This window comes from Hemicordylus capensis, chromosome 1, assembly GCF_027244095.1.
Source record: "Hemicordylus capensis ecotype Gifberg chromosome 1, rHemCap1.1.pri, whole genome shotgun sequence".
Lineage (NCBI taxonomy): Eukaryota > Metazoa > Chordata > Lepidosauria > Squamata > Cordylidae > Hemicordylus > Hemicordylus capensis.
Window position 1 is genome coordinate 145,015,529 of NC_069657.1, and position 23,359 is coordinate 145,038,887.

At 44.9% G+C, this 23,359-nt stretch overlaps 2 protein-coding genes across 2 annotated transcripts; both read left to right on the top strand.

Annotated features, from left to right (window-relative positions):
• The first annotated feature begins 468 nt into the window (after positions 1–468).
• LOC128327299 (olfactory receptor 1019-like) lies at positions 469–16,514 on the top strand. Its single transcript, XM_053255987.1, has 4 exons — positions 469–561; positions 6,997–7,957; positions 13,443–13,470; positions 16,479–16,514. The coding sequence occupies exons 2-4, from the start codon at positions 7,029–7,031 to the stop codon at positions 16,512–16,514; spliced, it is 993 nt and encodes a 330-aa protein (XP_053111962.1). The 5' UTR covers positions 469–561; positions 6,997–7,028.
• Positions 16,515–21,966: 5,452 nt separating this feature from the next.
• LOC128327339 (olfactory receptor 1019-like) lies at positions 21,967–22,917 on the top strand. Its single transcript, XM_053256115.1, has one exon. The coding sequence runs from the start codon at positions 21,976–21,978 to the stop codon at positions 22,915–22,917; it is 942 nt and encodes a 313-aa protein (XP_053112090.1). The 5' UTR covers positions 21,967–21,975.
• Positions 22,918–23,359: the final 442 nt, after the last annotated feature.

Below are 23,359 nucleotides of genomic sequence, written 5' to 3' on the forward strand. Positions count from 1 at the left end.
CAAAAATCACTGAACCACTTCTAAAAACTGCTGCTCCCTATCATTCACTGTAGAAGATAAACCAATATATTTTGGTGCACACAAAATGCCTCTCCATGCCACAGTGCCCTTTATGCTCACATTAGAGTCTCATCCCTTCCCCTACAGTCTCATCCTTTCCTCTTTCAATTCAGACCAAAAAGGACATTTGCCACCCATTAGGTTGCAATAATTAGCAAGAAAGATAACTTGATTGACAGGACAGCTAAGTATAGCGACTTGTATTATATCAACGAAAACAGTCCAGCATAAATGTTTCCAATAGGAGTGGCATTTCAGCTTTAATCATTGGGTCTTCAAATCAACTTCATGCTAAGCTTCACAGAAAGAGCTACATTTAAAGTCTCATTAAAATAACTAAGGAAAATGCCTACTAATTGCCTTGCAGGCTGTATTCCTGAGATCGTGTGGCGCCACAGGCTTGAGAGTTGTGTCCCCAAGGGCTTAAAAGGTGCATATATAACCTTTTCTGTGCAGAGCAACACCTAGTGAATTCAGAGAAGGAAAGACACAGAGCCAAAGGTATGTAAAATGAGTTTCCATTTTCAGAGGACTAGAACAATTTCACTTTCCTGCTTAAGGAACAAAAATAGACCACCTTTATAGGAGCAGCAAATATGCATTATCTGACTAATAACTGAGGTCCTCACAGTCACTTTGCGATGTGCATTTTAAATGTCAAATGACATTCAAATGTTTAAGCGGCAACAGAAAAACAGAGGCACTTGTGAGATAGAGGAGTAGCAGCCATCAAGAGAGGCAGAAACAAATATTCTTTTCTCCTTTTTGCAGACTTGTAGAATGAAATGCAATCTTAATGGGTCCAACACATCAAGGCTAGTGCACTGACTGTGTCTCAGCAACATGGGAGAAAAGGGGATTTTATAGCAGAAGACAATTGCGTAATCTTTACTTCCATTCACTCTCAGTTTCTTCTGTAGTCTAAGCCTTAGGAAAGCTCCAGATCTGTTGTCACATTTTGACTAAATACTGTGATCCCCATTCCTCTGCCTACTCATATAACAATTAGCCTACTAGTCATCATTGTTCCATGACAGAATTTTCCACATGTTAGTAGTATAACTGCATTAATTAGATTACCAACCAAACCTTCATTCCTAAACATACGACTTACTTGTGAGTTAACCCTGGTGAACTTAGTGGGACTTCCTTCTGAACATGCATGCATATGATTATGGTAAGTATGACAAAGCAGTCTTGCAGAGAAAATATTGGGCCTGATCCAGGGATTAGGGATGTGCAAAATGTTTCAGGTACAGAACGTTCTGTATCTGAATCAGACCATTTTGGGTGATTTGTCTACAAAATAAATCACCTGATTGCAACTTTTGAAAGTTTTGTTGCCAAAACAAAATACCTGAATTTTGGCTCCGAAATATTTGTTATTTCGGACATCCATTTTTTGGCAATCTCTGAGTATAGTCTCCATTTTGTGTTTGACATCGATTTGAATTTCCTGCCCTTCCAGCCTTCAGATTGGTAAAGGAAAGAATGGACTGATCTGCTGGCAATTGTCTCCTTGTTCTTGGATTGGCCTCTTTGGCACTGCAAAGTGCAAAATGACCCCGCATTGGCCAGGGGTAGGTTGAAGAAGGGGCAGGGGTAGGGGGAGTTCCCGGAGGGAAAGGTATTTAAAGGGGCAGCAGCAACCATTCTTCCTTTCTGCCTTGTGGGGGAAGAGAGAGAGAGAGAGTTGCTTTTTGCTTTGCATTGCTGCCTATTGTTCTGCCTTGCCAACCTGCCTTGCTTGCCACCAGTGCCCTGTGCCATCCTGCCACCAGTGCCCTGTGCCATCCTGGGGTGGATTGATTCTCTCCTGCATTATTGTTATTAATTTATTTTGGGGACGAAAAAGAGAATCCCATCTGTTTCTTTTTTCACCCCTTCTTCCTGCTGCTGAGAGAATCACTGCCTGTCTATCTGTGCACTGCCTGTCTGGCCCAGAGCTCCTGTGGCCACTGGCCACCTGGCCAGCCAGCCACCTCCTCCCCCCCCCCCCAGATTTTCCAGGCTTTTGCCCCATCATCTGAAGACTGGAGAAGAAGAGACTCTCAGAGACTACCAGACCACAGAAATGGAATACTAGACCCAACTTTGGAGAAGCCCTAGACTGAGTGAGTAGTACCCATTTATTTTAACACACACACACACCATACACACACACATATGTCTGGAATTGTGTATTAATTTCTTGGGTGGGGGGTTCCTTATTGGAGGGAGGTTTGGGGTTGCAACTGAATTTAAAAAGTTGTGTCCTATTTAGAAGACGTTTAAATAGGGGTTCTGTTTAAAGTTTAAATAGGGATCCCCGTTAGCTAGCTAGTACCAATAGGTGGCTAGAATAGTGTAGCCTTGTGGTTTAAAAAAATAACTCTCTTTTTTCCCATTTCAACTTTTTTTTTTTTTTTGCATTTTTAAAAAAGAAGCCTGTCCTCCAGTGCCCATAATATATATAATATTATTGATATTCTCTGCCCAGCAGCCTACAGGATCTGCCTCTGAGTGAGCACACGCTCTTTTTGTGTTTTTAAATAACAGAAGCCTACCCTGCTCCATCCAGCCCTCTGTGCCCATATAGACCAGTACTATTAATATTCTCTGCCCATTCTCTGAGTGGGCACATGCTCTAGCCTAGCCTCCTCCCTGCTCCCATTATTACTACCCATCCCACCCCCAACCGAAGCCTTTAAAGAAAGAACAAGGCCTTCACAAGTCCAGCAGCAGCCTATATTGTATCTTGTTCCCTAGTTCCCTATTCTACCTGTTCCCAGTACCTAGTTATAAAGTCTCAGTTATTGTATCTATCTGGTCCCCAGTTATTGACATTCTATCTGCTGTTCCCTACTGCCCAGCCTACAGGTGGGTAACCCACTCTCCAGCCTAATCCTCACTGCGCATTTAGTTTAGCCCCCCACCCACCCCCAACTGCAGCCTTAAAGAAAGCAGCAGCAGCAGCACCACAACCCATTGGCACTGGTGGGGGGCACACGCTGCTGAAGTCCGCCCAGCTCCTGTTCTTGGCCCTTCTCCCAATGAAGTGTCCCCTGCCTTGCGACACTCACCCCACTACACTCACCCTTCTTCTGCCCCCTGCCCCAAATTCTTTTTTAAAAGTTTTTTTTTTAAGTCAGGGTTTTAAAAAGAAGCCCCAAAAGAGATGGCTGGGAGGGGTGGAAGAGTGTCAGGCAGAGGGAGGCCTTTTCTTGCTGGTCGTGGGGGTGGGGGTTAGCAACAGGGGTCTATTCCCTGAATCACCCCGTCCCTGCTTTGGTGCGCAGGCTGGACTTCTCTTGTCTGCCTGGCCCTACGCCAGGGCCTGCATCCAGGCAGCAGTTGGGGGGAAGGGCCTCCCCACCAGGGAAGAAGTTCCTCCTGTGGCAGATGTGGAGGTGCTGCAGTTTGAGCCAGCTGCCAGTCCAGCCAGGTCCACCTTGCCGCCCTCCCACTGGTCCCTGTGGGGGTGGGGGCCCCAAGGTTGCATCTGAGGAGTCCCAGGAGGAATCCCCTGTGTTTCCTATCCCTGGGACTTCCCAGGCCAGCTCTGAGGGCAGTGTTGGTGGTGTGCCCCAGAAGGAACCAGCAGAAGCGCCACCACCCAAGTGGCCCCGTGTCGCAGGAGAGTCCAGCAGTGTGGTGTGGGATCACTTTGAGCTTTGCCCTAGTGATCCCAGCCATGCTGCCTGCATCCACTGCAAGGTACTTGTTAGCAGGGGCAAGGACCCCAAGCACTTCAGCACATCGGCACCCGGGGGTCCAAACCTCTGCTGGCAGTGCTGCTAGGCCAAGTGCCTACACTAGCAGCAAGCATCCAGTGGCTCCTGCTCCGAGGCAGGAAAAGCTGACTGAGCGGTGGGTGCAGCCTCTGGGGAAGCAGTCTGATCACCCAAAACAATGTCTGATTACCCGGGCCATTGGGGAGATGATGGCTTTGGACGATCAGCCTTTTAATATCATGGAGAATGTCGGCTTCTGCCGTCTGCTCCAGCTACTTTCTCCAGAGTACAAAATCCCCTCACGCGCCACCTTCAGTAGGAGGGTGGTGCCCTCCCTGTACCATACGTGGAGGGAGGTTGTGTTAGCCTGGTTGCATGCAGCCAGGCCCAGCACCAGTGTGCACTTCACTGCAGATCTCTAGACAAGACACAGCGGGTTGCACACTGCCTTCATGTCCCTGACAGCCCACTGGTGGAGGCATGGGGGTGAGGGGACATCCAGCTCTGCTACAGCTGTATCTAGCAGCTGGTTTTCTTGAAGGCCAACCTCCCCCTGCTTGGCTACCCCTGGCTGGCCATGGAGGGTGAGTGACCCACATCACCTCCCTATGCAGCGCCTCCCACACCGCGGCAGCTCATCCTGACCAAGATGTGTCACAGCTGCTGACACATCCAGCAGACATGCACACAGGCACCGCCGCACTGCCAGCCCAAGAATGGTGAGATGAGGCACTGCTGCAGTGCTGGCACTCTGGGCTAGGACAAGTAAGTGCTCCCTGCATCAGGGAGGGGTTCTCCCAGATGTTGCTGAGAGAGACTACAACTCCCATTCCCCACTGTTGCAATGGCTGGCCACCATCAAGACTAGTAGGGACAATGGGAGTTGTAGTCACTCTCAGCAGCATACATCTGTGGATCCCTCGCCCGCTTGCCCAGTCCTGAGGGCCAGCGGAAGGCAGAAGTGGCACACCATCCATCACAGAGGCAGCCTGCTCCGTGTGCAGGCACAGGAATGTTTCTGGGATGCTATGTCTCACACATGCCTTACATTGAACACACTCATGAGAGCAAACTGTCACAGAGGGTTTGCTTTGTTTCCCTTTAATAGAGTTTGTTTGAATTGTTTCAACCATGCATGACACCACGAGGCCCATGACGGAGGTGGGTGGCATGTCCTGGCCTGGCACCACTATGGCCCAGCAGCACCATCACCACCCATCCACAGAGGCTGTGGTTGGTGGGGGGTGGAGGCAGGAGGGAGAGTGGAAGATGCATGCTGATATGAAAGAATTGCTTTCCTTGACTATTTTGAATTGATGCTGAAATGAAAATGATGAATGTCAATGTGATAAAAATATGACGCTTGCATGCTGATGATGTGGTGATGACGATGAGTTGTTGTTCATGCATTTCTGTTTTGTGATGTGGCTTTCACTTGTCTATTTAATGTTTCTTGTCTGAAATTTTGCTTTCCTTTTTTCCACCCATAGGACTGTGACTGAAGCAGCAGCACATACATACATGCACCCACCTATCCCTACCCCCACCCCCCAACAGCCGGAGCCAAGGATGAGCTTGCTGCTGTTGCCCTCACAAATGTCTGTCACACAGACTTAGAAAGCACATAGCATTCTGAGGCCATGGCCAAAATTTTAACCCTAAATCCACTAACTCTTTCGCAGAGCACGCACACAGAGGTATACTATGTTCCCGCCCCCCACATAGTCTCAAGTCTAGAAGTATATATATATTATGCAATTCAAATGCCTTGGATGGTTGTTGTGCCTGTATTCTAGGGATCTCATGGAAGGCCACAGAAGAGGTTCATTCTCTCTCTCTCTCTCTCTCTCTCTCTCTCTCTCTCTCTCTCTCTCTCTCTCTGGACTTCTTTGCAATGAAGATTGGGTCATATTGTGACTTCTAGCATCATCAGTGTTTTTATTCAAACTAGATTGCTTGCATCTACAGTAGGTTGTGCTGGTGCCACAGGCTCCGATCTGTTCCAGAAATGTAAAAAACAAAACAAAAAAAACAAAAAAAAAAAAAACAAAAAAATTGTGTGCCGTCTTCATCACTCTTCTACTTGCATTGGGGGGGGGGGACCTCACTGTTCTAGTGGCAGAATGTTGTTTTGCATCCTTGCTGAACCCACTTTTATGGCCAGGTGCTACAGATGTAGCTGTGTCTGTTGCTTGTGGATGAAAAATGCTTGGGGGGGGGGGAGGGCAGGGCACATTTGATGCTGTTGTTGGCCCTCATCTGCTGCCCTAGTCTGCTGCATCTGTGATATCACACTTACTTGTGCTTTCTTGTTGCTGGCTGCTACTGTTACCCTGCATTGGGAGGGGGCATGTGGGGCAGTGCATTTCATTGTTGTTGATCTACACACTGTTGTGTGTAGATCAATTGCATTTCTGGGGAAAAGATGGTGGGACACAGTGGATGTGGTGAGTGACACAGTGGATGTCCATGAACTTTGGAAACCTTGCTCACTGCAAAGCTCTGCTGTTGATGATGATGATGATGATGATGTGTGCTGCTGCTGCATCCACCCTATGGGAAAATGAGGACAGACAGTGCCCATTTCTGCCTGTGGGTGCCTCCTAGGAGTGCCACAGTTGGTTGGGCTACCACCCAGATTTGAAAGGAATTGAGCAAAGGGTTGCTTTTTAATGAATTCCTGAAGTTTGCACGTCTTTGGGGCAGATTCAGGGCAGAAAAGGGGCTTCAAGGGCAGAAGAGTGGGTCAGGTGGTAGTGCCCCAATGGGTGCCTGCTACCATCCAGGTTGGGAAAAGGGCTAATTTTTAAAGAATTCCTGAAGTTAGTGTGTCTTTAAGCTTTTTCCCAGAGGGAATAATGGAGGTTTCAGCAGCCCCATAACTGCCCTTGGGGAGCACTGGGGTGGCCCAGAGCGAGTGGTGGTGTAGTGCAACTAGGGTGCCAACCACTCCCATACCCACAAGCCCATGCGGTACTGGGTTTTATTGTTTCTGATGTGTTCTGAGTATAGATTCTCTGGTAGCAAATGAGAGTGGTTTCACCGTTTGTCATTGAAAATGAATCCACTCTCATTTGCCACCACCAGCAGCTAGTTATTAGATAGATAAGAGAGACAGATAGATATGAATGGTTTCAGTTCAGAACTTCTGAGCTCTGTGGGTACAAAGCTTTGAACTGAAGCCATTGTTTCTTATCTACCTTGCATTTTCTTTACATTTCAGATCAAATTTCAACAGCAAAAAGAATTTCATCAATGAATAACAAACGCAGCAAGAAAATGGCTAAAGAAAACCACACAAAGGTGACAGAGTTTGTCCTCCAGGGCTTAGTGGACAGTCCAGAAATGAAACAACTGTGCTTTGCTGTGGTATTACTCATATATGTAGTATCCCTGATTGGGAATCTGGGAATGATCATGTTAATCAAGATGGACCCTCAACTCCAGAAACCCATGTATTTCTTCCTCAGTCACTTATCTTTCTTAGATTTTGGCTATTCCTCAGCTGTTGCCCCTAAAATGCTGGGAGGTTTTTTAACACAGAAGACCACCATTTCATACATAGGCTGTGCTTCCCAGATGTATTTCTTTGTCTTCTGTACAAGTACTGAGTGCATCCTTCTGGCTGCAATGGCATATGACCGGTATGTAGCTATCTGCAATCCTCTCATGTATATGGTTTCAATGTCTCCCAAGATGTGTGCCCTGTTGGTGGCTGGATCTTACTTTGTTGGCTTTGTGAATGCAATGACACAAACAATTTCCACTTTTTCATTGTCTTTTTGTGGCTCCAATATCATCAATCATTTTTTCTGTGATGTTCCTCCTTTGTTCATTCTTTCCTGCACTGACACAACCCTAAATGAAATGGTGCTCTTTATATTTGCTATGATTCAGAGCGTATGTACTGTGGTAGCAATTGTGGTGTCATATATGTTCATCCTGTCTGCAATCCTGCAGATCCGTTCAGCCGAGGGGAAACAACAGGCCTTTTCAACATGTGCCTCCCACCTGATGGCTGTCACCATCTTCTACGGAACCACAGCCTTCATGTACCTGCGGCCTCGCTCTAGTTACTCCATGAACCAGGACAAATGGGCCTCTGTGTTTTACACTGTGGTGGTCCCCATGCTGAACCCCCTCGTCTACAGCCTGAGGAACAAGGAAGTGAAAAATGCCTTGAGAAGAATTCCAACACTGAATATAACTTTTTTGAAGGGCATGCAGAGTTAATAAATACTGAAAAAGTTGCCATTTTATGTATGGGTGTGACCCAATAAACTCTTAATGGCCTTTAATCCTGTGGGGAATTGAGTAATAGGGATTTAAGTTTGCAATGTTGGAGTTAAGCATTTAAGCCCCATTCATTTCAGTTCCCCAGTGACTTAAACACCCTTGTGTATTTGCTCACAACTGTCGATAAAATGGCTCCTTCTTTAATATTTCATTATTTCATATCTTAATGCTGAAGAATGTTATTTTTAATATTGTTTTAATATTTTTTGTTTCATGCACATTTTATCCAAATAATATGTAGATTATTGAAACAGGACAAGGTTGGGGATGGCAACGGAAATGCTACTGGAACAATTAGGAAGCACAAAGACTTTAACAAACAAGGCCTTGCACTGCAGTTCCTCCACCTCTGTCTTGCTTGCTTAACCATTAGGAATATTCTTCCCATTGTAAACTGCTTTCCCATCTGTTTCCTTGCTTTTTACTCTATAGGTTTTGCGTTTACCAAAGGGCAGATGGACTCAATTATCCCATCTCCACCTTGCCATGATGAGGCAACTGCCTCAGTTTGCCTCATCATGGGGACACTCTTGGAAGCATCTATGAGGCATACACATATTACACAGGCAAGAGAGCTCAATGGATTCCTGTGGTTTGTGAGGCCATCCTTGACTGCTAACCCATAATGTGGCCAGTTCATGTACATTGTGTGTTCCACATGTGCATATAAAAGACTACAAGGGGGGGGTCATCATTTGCTGTGATGCAATACACAGAGCAAGCTGCTAATCCAGCTTCTTGACACCATCCATGTTATAAGTGTTCATTAAATGCAGAACTTCTCGCCTATTTGACTAAAGCTTGCATTTAACCACAACCTGAACCTCTAACAAATATTCAGTAGGGGTAATACAAGCGCATATATGGAGAGCATGATTCTGATGTCATACTCCACTTCAACCTAAATTCAGTGGCCCACCTTTCGTGCGGCAGTAGGTGGGCAGAAGAAGGGCTGTCCATCCCCAGGAAAAACTAAAGTGTACCGTCGAGTCAGTGCTAACTCCTGGAGACCAGCGAACCCTGTGGTTTTTCTTTCGTAGAAAACAGGAGGGGCTTACCATTGCCATCTCCCTCACAGTATGAGATGATGCCTTTCAGAACCTTCCTATATCACTGCCGACCAGTACAGGAGTTCCCCATAGTCTGTAATGACCTGCCTTGGCCGACTGCCCAGCAGCTATGAAAACCATGCTTTTCAGAGGGGAAGGGAGAGCCGACAGACAGGAATGGAGATTAGTCCCAAACATTGCCAGAAGTCAACACCAGGAATTCCACAAGATCAGGAGTAAATGGGAATCAACAGCAACAACAAACAACAACAAACAGGTCCAGATTTCTAGGTCAAGGTTGCTCACGGTAGGAATGGTCACCATGAACATTGTTTCCAGCACAGACCCAGCTTTCAGGCTGCTCTCAATAGGCAGTGTTCTGAGAACCCCACCCATCACTGCAGCTGGGCTTTGTCAGGGAGATACAGCTGGGCCAGAGCTGGGAGCAGAGGTGTATCTAGGGGAAATAGCGCCTAGGGCAAGCACTGAAATTGCACCCCCTGTCCAAACATCTGACACCCATCTTTCAGATAACTTTACCATAGTATTAGCTCAAAAATACAAGTCAAACCCGTTAATCTTTTAATATTTCAAAAACTATTTAGCAGTGGACGTAGCCAGACCAAAAAATTATAGAAAACTACAAATTTCAGTATGCTGGGGCTCATGAAATACCCAAATACTATGTGGAGGTGTCTTTGGAAAACTAAACAGAAGTACCTGTCTAATTCTCTACTATGCATTGTAGCATCACTATTACGTAAGTTTTAAAAATAAATGGAGAATTTGACTTTTCCCAGATACTCTGAAAATAATTAAAGGATATGCAGAGTAAACTGTGTCACTGCTTGGAATATATTCTAGTATTTCAGAAAGACAGTTAAAATGAGAGAAAGAGAGCAAAGAACTACCAGTGGGTATTAATACTAAGGATTTCACACTGGTTCAAAGACAAACTCACCATTAATAGCTATATTATTAAGACATCACATTTAACTCACTTATCACAAGAAGCTAATAAGAGCAAATGAATAAAATCCTAGCTCATAAGCTTCAGCTCAGTATTCACAAGCCCTGATTCTCTGTACATAGTGCCAATCTGAATATGTGTACAGTGACTTATAGTATTTTTAAAAAATTTTAATTTTTTTTAACCTGTAGCCCCTTCAGGGGGCTTCCTAAAGGCCATGAGGAAGTTCCTGCAAAGGTTGCCCCTCCCCCCACTGGCCTCTAGGGCCTCACAGGGACCATTTGAGCATGTGCAGTGGCCATTTCTAAAAATAGTTGTGTGTTTTTTAAAAAAGGCCACTGAAGGCACATGTTCAAATGGCCTCTGCAAGGCCTGGCAAGGCCCAGGGCCTCACAGAGGCCATTTGAGCATGCACAGTGGCCATTTTGTTTTCGGTGGCCATTTTTTATTTTTATTTTTTATTTTAAAAAATGGCGCGCCCCCCCCCCACTTCAAGTGGTGCCCCGGGCACGTGCCCTGCCTGCCCCACCCTAGATACGCCCCTGGCTGGGAGGGACACCTGTTCCTTCTGGCCAGCCTCTCTGACCTATGGCATTCTTCCCTCTGAGACTGTACTCTGGCCAAACATCGTTGTCGGGGATCTTGGGCAGGCACCTCGACTACTGTGGCCTCAGAGGCTTCATCAGGAGGAAGGAGGGAAGGAGGCAGAGGGGCCTGCAGGCCTGTCAGCTCTGGCTCTGCTGAGTCACCCGGAGTTTCAGCCTGCCTCCCCCTGCTCTGGCTCTTCATCTGAGGAATCCTCCTCCACGACTCCCATGGGAGTCATCACATAGTCTGGGAAACATACCAGCAGGGATTTGAAACCACGTAGCTTTGAGAATCCCTGTGGCAAAAGCTTTTTGCACAGCTCATAAGGGGGAAGGGGAGCCATGTGGAATTACACCATGTGGAATTTTTGTTGGAGATGGGCATTCCATCTTCCCCATCTTGATTTGGGCCTCTAAGACAAGGAAAAATGTGAATGCAGGGAGGGCAAGTTGTAAGCGAGCACAATTGCTCACATTCCACAACATCATTACTGACCGTGTAATCTGCCTTCGTTTCCCATTTCCCAGATTTGTGGAGCTTGAGCCAAAATGAGGAAGCCTGAACTCTTAACCAGCAGGGTTTAAAAAAAAAAATATTTAAGAATTGAATACATCAGGCTGGATACTATATAATAGAGAGTTCAGTATGTCATGATTTTGCCTTTAAAGTACCCATGACATAAAGAACTGACAAAACTCATGCTGCTAGCTCGGAGTTCATATAAAGCGTGCCTTTTCCTCATTATGAATAACCCCAATTAACTGCCACATATTGAATTAGTGAAAGAGAATTTACTGAACTGAGGACATAGCTCTCAGATTGAGGCCCAACTGAATGAAATACTGTTATTTCTAACTTAAAATCTTAGCCATTTTGCATTAGCACTAAACATGAATATGTCTAGGATTGTTTCTCTGCCAACCTCCTTACAAGCAGAAGTGACCAAAATTGCCCATGAAGATCACCTGGGCATGAGCTTGACTAAAAGGTGAATCAGAGAATGCTTTTGGTGACCAGGTATAGACAAACACATTTAAAATGTAATTGAGCACTGTGTGACTTGTGCTGTATGTGACAAATTGCAAAAGGCTTCAGTCCAGGCTATTTAAGAAAGCATCTCCTTCATCATGAACCCTACCACCTGTTACGATCTTCTAGAGAGGTGCAATTAGGGTTGCCACCCTAATCGTTTGATGGCGAATCAGGACTGGGCTTTCTCTGTGGCTGCCCCAGGGCTTTGGAATATGCTCCCTGCTGAAATAAGTGCATCTCCTTCTCTGCTTGTTTTCAGAAAGACCTTTAAGACGCTCCTGTTCTTGCAAGCTCTTAATTAGAATTTTAATAATTTTAATAATTTTTTTAACTGTTTTATACTATTGTTTGTATTGTGTCTGGTGTATTTTAATCTGTGTTGACTTTTTAATATTAAATTTTGTACACCGCCATATTCTTCTTCCAGACTTGTTCTTGGGAGGAGCATCACTTTGGTTCATGCACATCCCTATATGTTTCTCCCTGTATTCTCCCTGTATGCTTCTCTTTGTGGGATAAATTTACACACAACCCATTCCTTTGTGCTGCAGTCAGCAACGTGGTGGGCTTGCCAGCAACCCAGGGACAGACGGTCACCTTCTGCCCACCACCACCACTCGTGCATCTGGGCACAGGTAGGCCACGCCCTTTGCACCGATGTCAGGTGCATGCCAGTGCAGGGAGGGTGGCCAGCACTGGGCAGGGGGACATGCGGCCCTTCAGACCCTCCTAGCTGGATGGCACTTTATTTGCCGACTGGGTATTCTTCTTCTCGCTCGCTCCGAGGAAAACTCAGTGACTTGCTGGGAGCAAGTCAGCAGACGAAGTGGACTAACAAGCCGTGTCCACCTCTCCCAGCCATGAGGGTTTTGTTCACCAGCTGGCTGCTTTGTCTTCCTTTCTGAGAGCAAGGGAGAAAAAGAACACCCAGCCAGTGAATAAAGTGTTTGACAGCTGGCAGTGGCCAAGGGGCCATGCATCTTGTTTCCAACTGCTGAGCACTTTGTTATAAACAAACATTTTAAAGCTGAACTTGACTTCCAGATGCAGATCCTGATTAGCGCGATGCTTCAGCTACCAAAAGGTTCTGGAGATACTAAAGTAAATTAAGCAGATCATCACCATCCACCCGGTGCTGCTTTTGTAACTTAGCATATGCAAAACAAGTCTTGCACTAGGGTTTGTAAACATCTCTGTGGAAATAAAAGACAGCCTTGCAGAACACATCTCTTGCAAAGGATGGCCATCTTAATAATATTTAGTAATCAATGTCATTAGTTAGTGACCGGCTTTATCATTTTATCTGAGCAAAATATTTCATTGCATTGGTGCAATTAACATTAGGCCTCCGAGAATCAATTTAATCACTTTGTTAAGTCTACACTACAAGGAATCAGGCAATCTGATCACAAGGGACATCCAACAGGAAAGAGGTCTCTCAGAGCCAATATATCAGTATGAATACTGTTTTGAGATCAAAGAGTGTCATGGTCACTTCTATCATATCATTGCTTTGGGCATGGAGGGCTTCCTACAGATTTCCAGAAAATTTGCCTATTTTATTCTGTCATAATCCATGTTTCTTTAAATCATTCTACTTTTCGTGAAGACCACAGAACAAAGGTGAGTAAGTGTTGTGTTTAGTAAAGGGATTAACTAGCCTCTCTTGACTCAGCAACCTGGGTGCTGTACATGAGGAAACTGTGGGAAATGACAATGACCAAGTTTCACTGTAAATGTACAGCAGAAAGTTTGCTTTAGAGTAATCAAGCTCCAACATATATGCAATTTATGTATGGAAACAGCTGAGCTATATTGATTGGAGCTGGAAAAGTGCCATTGCCCCAGATCATGCATTTAACCAGGGCAGCTCTGCAATGGCCAAGAAGTGGGCACAGGCCTCCAGTGCTGTTTCATGACATTTTGCTGCCTGGTGCAAAGAACCAAATGGCACCATTCCCTTCCATTTCTCTCTCTATTAAAATCACACACAACCATCAGAGGCGTCGCTAAAACCGAATAACTGAACAAGGGGGAACCGATATACCTGGGCCCTAGAGGAAGTGGGGCCCGTCACAGGATGGCAGCTCGCTCTTCTTTGTTGATGATGTATGAGGTGATGTTTCTGAACCGAGGGGATACATGCATGCAAGGGTGTGTGTGTGTGTGTGTGTGTGTGTGTGTGTTTGAAAGTATCTGCATGTGTCGGGTAAGAGTGTGCACAAACCATGGTCCAAGCACTGGAATGGCAACAAACTGGTTCAGACAAGGTCCGATCCGGTTTGGCAACCCAGGGAGAGGAGTGGGGAGTAAAATCTTTGAGAAAGAGGAGACCAGGTCCTTACCTGCTCTTTGCTGCCCCATGCAGCTTCCTGCAGGGGTGGCATTCAACCCAAGTTCCCCCGTGTGCTGCCAACATACACTCAGCATCCTCACATGTGTGGGGACCTTTTGTGTGGTCAGCAACCCCACTGAAGCCATGTGCATGCTGATGTCATGAGGAGGTCCTTGGGACAAGCACCAGCCCAGCAGGAAGCTGCATGGAGTGGCAGAGAGCAGGTAAGGATCTGCTCAGAGCTCTCCTCCTTCTTAAAGCTCCCATCCCTGCTCCCCTCCCTGCAACATCGAAACTAGGGTTGTGCATTTTTCCCTGTTTTGTTTTTTGCCCAAATCCAAAACACCCCAATTTTGTTCTTTGTTCGAAATCAGCCAATCAGAAACACCCCAATTTTGTTCTTTGTTCGAAATTGCAAAATCCAAATCCGAAATGGTTTAGATTTTAAAAAATGGCCCCAGGAAAAAACTAATGGGTGGGGGTGGTAGTTCCAAATGGGTGGAAACTACCACCCAAATTTCAGAGGAACTGGGCAAAGGGCTGATTTTTGGTGAATTTTTGAAGTATAGGATTTTTCCCATAGGGAAGAATGGAGGTTTCAGCAAAAGTATAGCTTCATGTTGGGGGGAAAGGGGTGGCCCAGAGCAGAGTAGGATGGGTAGTAGTGCTCAGTGGGGGCAAGGAAGCTGCCAGAATTATTTCAAAGGAATTGGGCAGAGGGCTGATTTTTAAAGATGTAATGGAGTTTGCGTGTCTGTAAAGTTCTTCCCCATAGGGAATGATGGACCTCCATAATTCCTGCCCCATAACTGCACTTGGGGGGCACCAGGGTGGCCCAGAGCAAGTGGTGGTGTAGAGCACATAGGGTGCCAACCACCCCCATGGGTTGCTAACCCATGGGGTACTGGGTTCTGTTGTTTCTGAGATGTTTTGAGTGTAGATTCAGATTTTCTGGTAGCATATGAGAGTGGATTCATGGTTTGTTGTTGAAAATCTCATATGCTACCAGAGAATCTACAGTCAGAACACCTCAGAAACAACAGAACCCAGCACCCCATGGGTTAGCAACCCATGGGGGTGGTTGGCACCCTATGTACACTACACCACCACTCATTCCCAGCCAGCCCAGTGCCCCCCAGCTGGAGTTATGGGTCTGCTGAAACCTCCATTATTCCCTGGGGGGGGGACCTTAAAGAAGCGTATACTTCCACAATTCCTAAGAAATCAGCCCTTTGCCCTATTCCTTTGGAATCTGGGTTGTGGCAGGCACCCCTTGGGGCACTGCCACCCAACCCACTGTTTTGCCCCTCAGGTCCCCTTTCTGCCCTGAATCTTCAACTTCAGAAATCCTTCAAAAATCACCCCTTTTCCCAATTCCTTTGGAATCTGGGTGGCAGCAGGCACCCATTGGGGCACTACCACCTGAAGCACTCTTCTGCCCCCAAAGCCCCCTTTCTGCCCCAAATCCACCCCAACTAACATCAACATCACACATCAACAACAGCAGAGCTTTGGGAAAAATCAGGCAGATTTCCAAAGGCCATGCACATCCACGTCCCCCCCTCCCCGCCGTCTGAAATGCAATTGATCTACACACAACAGTGTGAAAAAACAACAATGAAATGCACACTGCCCCACTGGCCAATGAGGGTAAAATTTACTCTTAAATTTGCTTAAAAGTGTATTTGTTTGATATTTTTCTTTTTAAACCACCCTGAGACATTTTTGGAAGGGCGGTATAGAAATCAAATTAATAATAATAATAATAATAATAATAATAATAATAATAATAATAATAATAGGAATAAGGAGGCAATTGCCATCAGATCAGCCCATGCTTTCGCTGGCCAATCTGCGGGCTGGAAGGGCTGGAAATTCAAACACATGTCAAAACTCAAAATGGAAACTGAAGGAGAAAGGGTGATTTTTGTGATTGCAAAATGGAGTTCTAAAACAGCCGAAACAACAAAACATTTTGTATCTGAAACAGGGACGTTTTGTTTTGGCTACAAAATTTTCTGTTTTGAGCATTGAGTGTTTTGTTTTGGCTACAAAACAGCCGAAATGGCCTGTTTTGTGCACAAAACGTTTTGTATCTGAAACGAAACACACATCTCTAATCGAAACAGTACTTGAACTACAGTTCATGCAAACCTTTAAGGTGGGGAGTGTGTGATATTATTTGCATAGGAACAAGAAAATGTGTTGTTTTTCACCTTGTCCTTACAGTTCTTCTGCAGCAAAGACATGGGGATGGGGTGGGAGAAGAAGAAGCCCATCTTTGCTTCTTGTCCCACTCCTCCCTACTATGCCCCTGCCCCCAATTCCTTGATTCTTTCAGATCTCCCCTCTCCCCCACCACTTCCTATTAGAACAGGAAGGAAGATGATCAGAAAAAAAATATGTGGTGTCATTTTGCCTTCTTTCTTCTTCAGGCTATCTATGAGAGTTTTTGGTCGGCCTGCCCCTGAGAACTGGGTAACAATTTGCTGCCAGAAGCATGTCATTTCGTCGTGCTTCATGGTAGAGCCAGCCATGCTAGTCTCTCCTTCTACCATGAAGATAGCCTGAAGTGTGATCCAGCTGTCCATGTGAACACCCGACTATGAAGGTCTGGCTCCTGAAATTTGTTTCCACCTCAAAACAAGTGAGTGAAAATCATAGAAACCTCTCTGCACGATCACCTGGTTCATTCAAGATGTCTCCTATAAGAACATAAGAACAGCCCTGCTGGATCAGGCCCAAGGCTCATCTACTCCAGCATCTTGTTTCACACAGTGGCCTACCAGATGCCTCTGGAAAGCCCACAGGCAAGAGCTGAGGGCATGCGCGCTCTGCTGCTTACTCCCCTGCAACTGGCGTTTATTGTTTGTTTGTTCACTGCATTTTTATACCACCTCCTCCACTTCCTTCTCCAATGCTGCCACTGCCAAAGCCACCCCCGAGGCCCTCGCCACTGAGCCCAGCCCGCAGCATGCCTCTGAGCCCAGACGCTCGCGCTACGCCAGGCCACAGGTTCTCAGCCTGTGTGCCTGTTGGCTGGGCCACTCCAGGCACCTCCAGCTGCTGCTGGCCTTGGTAGCCCTGGCCACGCACATCCCGATAGGGCCTCTGATGTCACTCCATGTCCGCCGCTGATTGATTTAGCTCCGTGAGTGCGGAGCTTACCACGTACCACCAAAACATTTTATATAGAGAGATAGATGTTTAAGCAAGCAAGAGAGGGATGGAGAAACTGTAGTGCACAGCCTTGCTTGTCTTTGTGCCTCCCAGTTGCTCCAGTAGAGTCTTTGTGCCTCCCAGTTGCTCCAGTAGAGTTTCCACTGCCACCACCAACCATTTCAAGGCAGGTTGGATGCCTGAAAGGAAGAAAATAAGAATAGCCCTGCTGGATCAGGCCCAAGGCCCTTCTAGTCCAGCATCCTGTTTCACACAGTGGCCCACCAGACACCTTTGGAAAGCCCACAGGCAAGAGGTGAGGGCATGCCATCTCTCCTGCTGTTGCTCCCCTGCAACTGGCATTCAGAGGCATCCTGCCTCTGAGCCTGGAGGTAGTCTATAGGCATCAAGACTAGTAGCCTTTGATAGACCTGTCCATAAACTTTTCAAAGTCTCTTTTAAAGCTGTCCACACTATTGGCCATCACCAGATTCCATAGCAGAGCATCCCATACATTAATTATGCACTGTACAAAAAAGTACTTCATTTTGTTGGTGCTAGGTTTCCTGGCTTCCAGTTTCATGGGAAGGCCCTGCAGGGGGGGAGAGGGAGAGGGGGGGAGAGAGAGAGAGAGAGAGAGAGAGAGAGAGAGAGAGAGAGAGAGAGAGAGAATAAGTTGCCTCTCTCCACTCTCTCCACACCATGCTTATTTTTATTTTTTTAATAACTTTTTATTCAATTTTTCACAACATAAGATACACACACACACACACACACAAAGAAAAAAGAGGAAAAAAGAAAGAAATAAAAACACAAACAAAACAAACAAACAAGCAAAAAACAAGAGGACTTCCATCTCATCATTAGAACAAGTATCAGTTACCCAAGTCTTGCCTGTAATTTGATCGTTCTCCCCCCACCCCCGATAAATCGTACGAAAGTCAGCTCTAGGGCATTTTAAAAACATTTTTGTTACCACTCAAAAGCCTGATAGAAATCCATTTTATAATATGTTTTTAGGTAAATAAGAAGAGGGTCCCACTCCCTTTTAAATGCTTCAAATTTATTTCTTTAGCTTTGCCATTTCTGCCAACTCTAACACTTTGAGTATCCAATCCTCTTTACTTGGGCAATGGATGCCTTTCCATTTGTATGCAAATGTCAATCTTGCTGCTGCTGTCAGATACATAAAGAGGATCCAGTATTTCCTAGGCAATGAGCTGTTATCAATGCCTAATAGTATTGTTTCTGGGCTCTTAGGGAAAGTCATTTTAAACACCTTCTTAAGCTCATTGTACATTAAATCCCAATAGCCTTTAGACTTATTACAAGTCCACCATAAATGTATATAGGAACCCTCCTCTTTTTTACACTTCCAACATTTGTTTGACATGTTCTTGTACATTAAAGCCAACTTCTTCGGAGTTAGATGCCATCTGTACATCATCTTAAGATTATTTTCCTTTAAATTCAAACAGGCAGTGTATTTCATGTCTTCTATCCATAGTTTTTCCAATTTCTCCAAGTCTACATTGTAACCAAAATCCTGAGCCCATTTAATCATTGAAGTTTTCACTACTTCTGTTCTTGTATCTTCCAATAATAACAGATCGTACATCCTAGAAACTAGTTTTTCTTCCTTGTCACACAACTGTTGTTCAAATTCTGACTGATTGATTAAGACCCTTTTTTCAATCTTGCTTGGATAAGGCGCTAATCTGGTGATACTGAAACCAAGAAATATTCCAATCCTGCATAAGATCTAGTTTTTTAAGTTTGTATTTTGCACTTTGGGGAACAAGCAGTTGTCGATACATAGGCCATGTCTGTTGCATATTTTTTCTGTTTTCTAGATATAACTTCCAGTGGAGATACCCAAAGTGGAATTTTTGGTTCTAACACAAGTTTGTTTTTCATCCATACCATATATAAGCTTTTTCTAACATAGTGATTTAAGAAGTCTTTATTTACTTTCACCTTATCATAAAATAGATATGCATGCCAACCATATCTTATATCAAATCCTTCCAAATCTAACAGTCTTGGATTTTTTAATGTAATCCATTCTTTCATCCAGCTTAGGCATGTTGCTTCAAAGTATAACTTAAAATTTGGTAACACAAACCCTCCTCTCTTCCTGTCGTCCGTTAGGTTTTTAAAATTTATTCTTGGTTTTTTGCCCTGCCAAATAAAGTTCTTTATGTCTTTATGCCATTGATCAAAAATTGGCATTGTATTTATTATTGGTATTGTCTGGAAGAAATCTAGCATTTTAGGAAGAACATTCATTTTGATAACAGAAATTCTTCCACTTAACAATAGATTCAGTCTATTCCATCTACATAAGTCTATCTTTATTTCCTTCCAGATTTTAATATAATTATTTTGAAACAATAAGGCATTAATTGTTGTAAGCGTAACTCCTAGGTATTTTACCTTTTTTTCCACATTGAAACTAGATCTCAAGACAAATTTTTCAATATCTTCGTTGTTCATATTTTTAATTAATACCTTTGTTTTACCCTTATTTATATAGAACCCTGCCAAATTCTCATATGATTCTAATATTTCCAATAATGTATCAATTGACTAAAGGATTTTGTAAAAACAACACTATATCGTCTGCAAAGGCTCTTGGTTTGTATCTTTGTGTCCCTATTGACAATCCTTGTGTTTTGGTCTCTTCCCTTATCATTCTGCACATAATTTCCAAGAGCAATATAAATAACAAGTGAATTTTAGCCCGTTGAAAAACGGGCGCTAGTAATGCTTTCGGCCCCCGCCGCCGAACCTCCCAGCTGCCCGATCCCACCATTTGTACAGGAAAGAGGAGCTCGCCAGCAGAGCTCCTCTTTCTGCAAAGGCTCTTCTCAAACTGGCGCTTTGAGCGGAAAGGACGCCCTTTCCGCTCAAAGCGCCAGTTTGAGAAGAGCCTTTGCAGAAAGAGGAGCTCTGCTAGCGAGCTCCTCTTTCCTGTACAAATGGTGGGATCGGGCAGCTGGGAGGGCGGTTCGGCAGCGGCATTTTTCAGGGCCAATTTGGCCCTTAGTAATTTGGCGGGGGGACGGGAATGGTGGGATCGGGCCCCAAGGTTTCCCCCCCTGCCCGGCTTTACTGGCGGCGCCAGGCCTCGGCGGCGGCTCTGCCACCACCTCGGCCAGCTTCCCCGCCGCCTCTTCCCCCGGCGCCTCTCTCCTTTATTTGCGGCGGCCGCTTCTGGCCCCGCCGCCGCCTCACCCGCACTCCCGCCGCCAGTTGCCCTGTCACGGCCACCGCCACCTCTGGCCGTGGCCACGGCTGCGCCGCCGCCTCTCCCGCACTCTCCTCTTGGCGTAGGAGGCAGCCACTTCTCCTTCTCCCGGCCCCAACATGGCCGCCGGGTCCTGCCGTTCGTGCCTCCCTTGCCCTGTTCTGGGCATGCCCAGAACAGGCCAGGCACGAACGCACGCTTGGTGTCCGTCCACGGACGGACACCAAGCGTTTTATTAGAGAGGATAATGGAGACGGAGGCAACCTTGTCTAGTACCTTTTTGAATACTAAAATAATCTGTAAGTTCTCCATTAACCTTAATGTTTGCTTTTTGTTCAGAATATATAGACCCAATCGCCCTTATATAATTAGCTCCAAACTCTACAATTTCCAGGGTTTTCAACATAAATTGCCAGGAGACGTTATTGAAAGTTTTCTCTGCATCCAAAAATAACATAGCCAGTTGTTTGTCATTATGCTTTTCGTAATATTCTAATACATTTAAAACAGTTCGCACATTGTCCTTTATTTGCCTTTTTGGTAGAAATCCAGCCTGATCTTCATGAATTAACTCTTCCAAGACCCCCTCCATTCTTTTAGCCATGCTTATTTTTATTGAGCTTTATCATGTGTCCCTTTAGTCACCTTTTTTCTAAACTAGTCTCAAGTGTTGTAGCCTTGCTACATAAGCCTAGAGATACACATATCAGGTAGATAGATAGATAGATAGATAGATAGATAGATAAGGTATTCTAGGCTCTGATCATCTTGGTTGCCTTCTTCTGCACCTTTTCCAATTCTATGTCATTTTTGAGATATGGTGACCAGAACTGTACACAGTACTACAGATGCAGCCTCACCATAGATTTGTATAAAGGCATTGTAATATTCTTAAAACGTAAGAACAGCCCTGCTGGATCAGGCCTATGGCCCATCTAGTCCAGCATCCTGTTTCACACAGTGACCCACCAGATGCCAATGGGAGCCTACAGGCAGGAGTTGAGGGCATGCCCTCTCTCCTCCTGACACTCCCCTGCAACTGGTATCCAGAGGCATCCTGCCTCTGAGGTTGGAGGTGGCCTAAAGCCCTCCAATGAGTAACCGTTGATAGACCTCTCCTCCATGAAGTTATCCAAACCCCTCTTAAAGCCATCCAGGTTGTTGGCTGTCACCACATCTTGTGGCAGAGAATCAAAAAAGTTGATTATGTGTTGTGTGAAAACAGAAAGGCTGTTCTTATGTTCTTAGTTCCATTTACACCCTGTTTAGTTTTCACTACAGCATGTGTTTCCCTGTCCTTACCAGCAGCATAAATTTTATATGTGTTTTAATTGTTTTTATTTTAACTGCCCAGAGACTAAAGTTTGGGCGGTATAGAAGCTTAATAGATAGATAGATAGATAGATAGATAGATCTACCCAAAATTTGAAATTTGCATTGTTGCTTACCTAATTGTTACTTCTTTAAATTACAGGTAAGATTCAATCAATAAATGAATGCTATCATAACAAGTACAGCAAGAAATGGCCAAGGAAAACCAAACAAAAGTGACTGAGTTTGTCCTCCAGGGCTTAGTGGACAGTCCAGTAATGAAGTCACTGTGTTTTATTGTGGTATTATTCATGTATTTAGTCACTCTGGTAGGAAATCTGGGAATGATCATGTTAATTAGGATAGACCCTCAGCTCCGGAAACCCATGTATTTCTTCCTCAGTCACTTATCTTTCTTAGATTTGGGGTATTCCTCAGCTATAGCCCCTAAAATGCTGGAGAATTTCTTAGCACAGAAGACCACCATTTCATACACTGACTGTGCTTCCCAGATGTATTTCTTTGTCTTCTGTGCAAGTACTGAGTGCATCCTTCTGTCTGCAATGGCATATGACCGGTATGTAGCTATCTGCAGTCCTCTCATGTATATGGTTTCAATGTCTCCCAAGATGTGTGCCCTGTTGGTGGCTGGATCTTACTTTGTTGGCTTTGTGAATGCAATGACACAAACAATTTCCACTTTTTCATTGTCTTTTTGTGGCTCCAATGTCATCAATCATTTCTTCTGTGATGTTCCCCCTTTGTTAGCTCTTTCCTGCAGTGACACAACCTTAAATGAAATGGTACTCTTTATGTTTGCCACAGTCCTGGGCATATTTACTTCAGTAGAAATTGTGGTGTCGTACACGTTTATCCTGTCTGCAATCTTGCAGATCCGTTCAGCCGAGGGGAAGCAAAAGGCCTTTTCAACATGTGCCTCCCACCTGATGGCTGTCACCATCTTCTATGGAACAACAGTCTTCATGTACCTGAGACCTAGTTCTACCTATTCTATGGACCAGGACAAATGGGCCTCTGTATTTTACACTGTGGTGATTCCCATGCTGAACCCTCTGATCTACAGTCTGAGGAACAAGGAAGTGAAAAATGCCTTGAGAAGAATTCCAGTGCTGAAGATAGCTTTCTTGAAGTAGCTGTTAGATACTGGGGGGGGAAGACATTATATGCACAGGTTTGAGCCAATGAATTGTTTAAGGATTAAATAACTGAAGAATTGAAATAAATACTACTACTGCTGCTGCTGCTGCTGCTACCACTACTAGGTATATTTAGATACTGCTCTTCAACCAAAGTTCTCAAAGCTGTTTGCACAGAAAAATAAATACACAGAGATTAAATGCACTGGTTTAAGTGCTGGTGTTGCCCAAAACATTCAGATAATGAAATAAATCAGAATGGATACAATATAATAGAGAGCTGAGTATGTTATGTGTTTGCTGTGACAATACCCATGACATAAAGAACTGATAACACTAATGCTACTTGCTCACAGTTCATATAAAGAGTGCATTTTCCTCATTACTGAATAACCCCAAATAAGCTCTTAGAGAGTGAACATCCAGATGAGCCAAGGAA

Coding starts and splice junctions, on each gene's coding strand:
- LOC128327299 (XM_053255987.1), top strand. CDS start 7,029: ATGAATAACAAACGCAGCAAGAAAATGGCTAAAGAAAACCACACAAAG. Junction 7,958..13,442: donor GAAGTGAAAAATGCCTTGAG/AAGAATTCCAAC, acceptor AAGTTTCACTGT/AAATGTACAGCAGAAAGTTT. Junction 13,471..16,478: donor AGCAGAAAGTTTGCTTTAGA/GTAATCAAGCTC, acceptor TTTCTTCTTCAG/GCTATCTATGAGAGTTTTTG.
- LOC128327339 (XM_053256115.1), top strand. CDS start 21,976: ATGGCCAAGGAAAACCAAACAAAAGTGACTGAGTTTGTCCTCCAGGGC.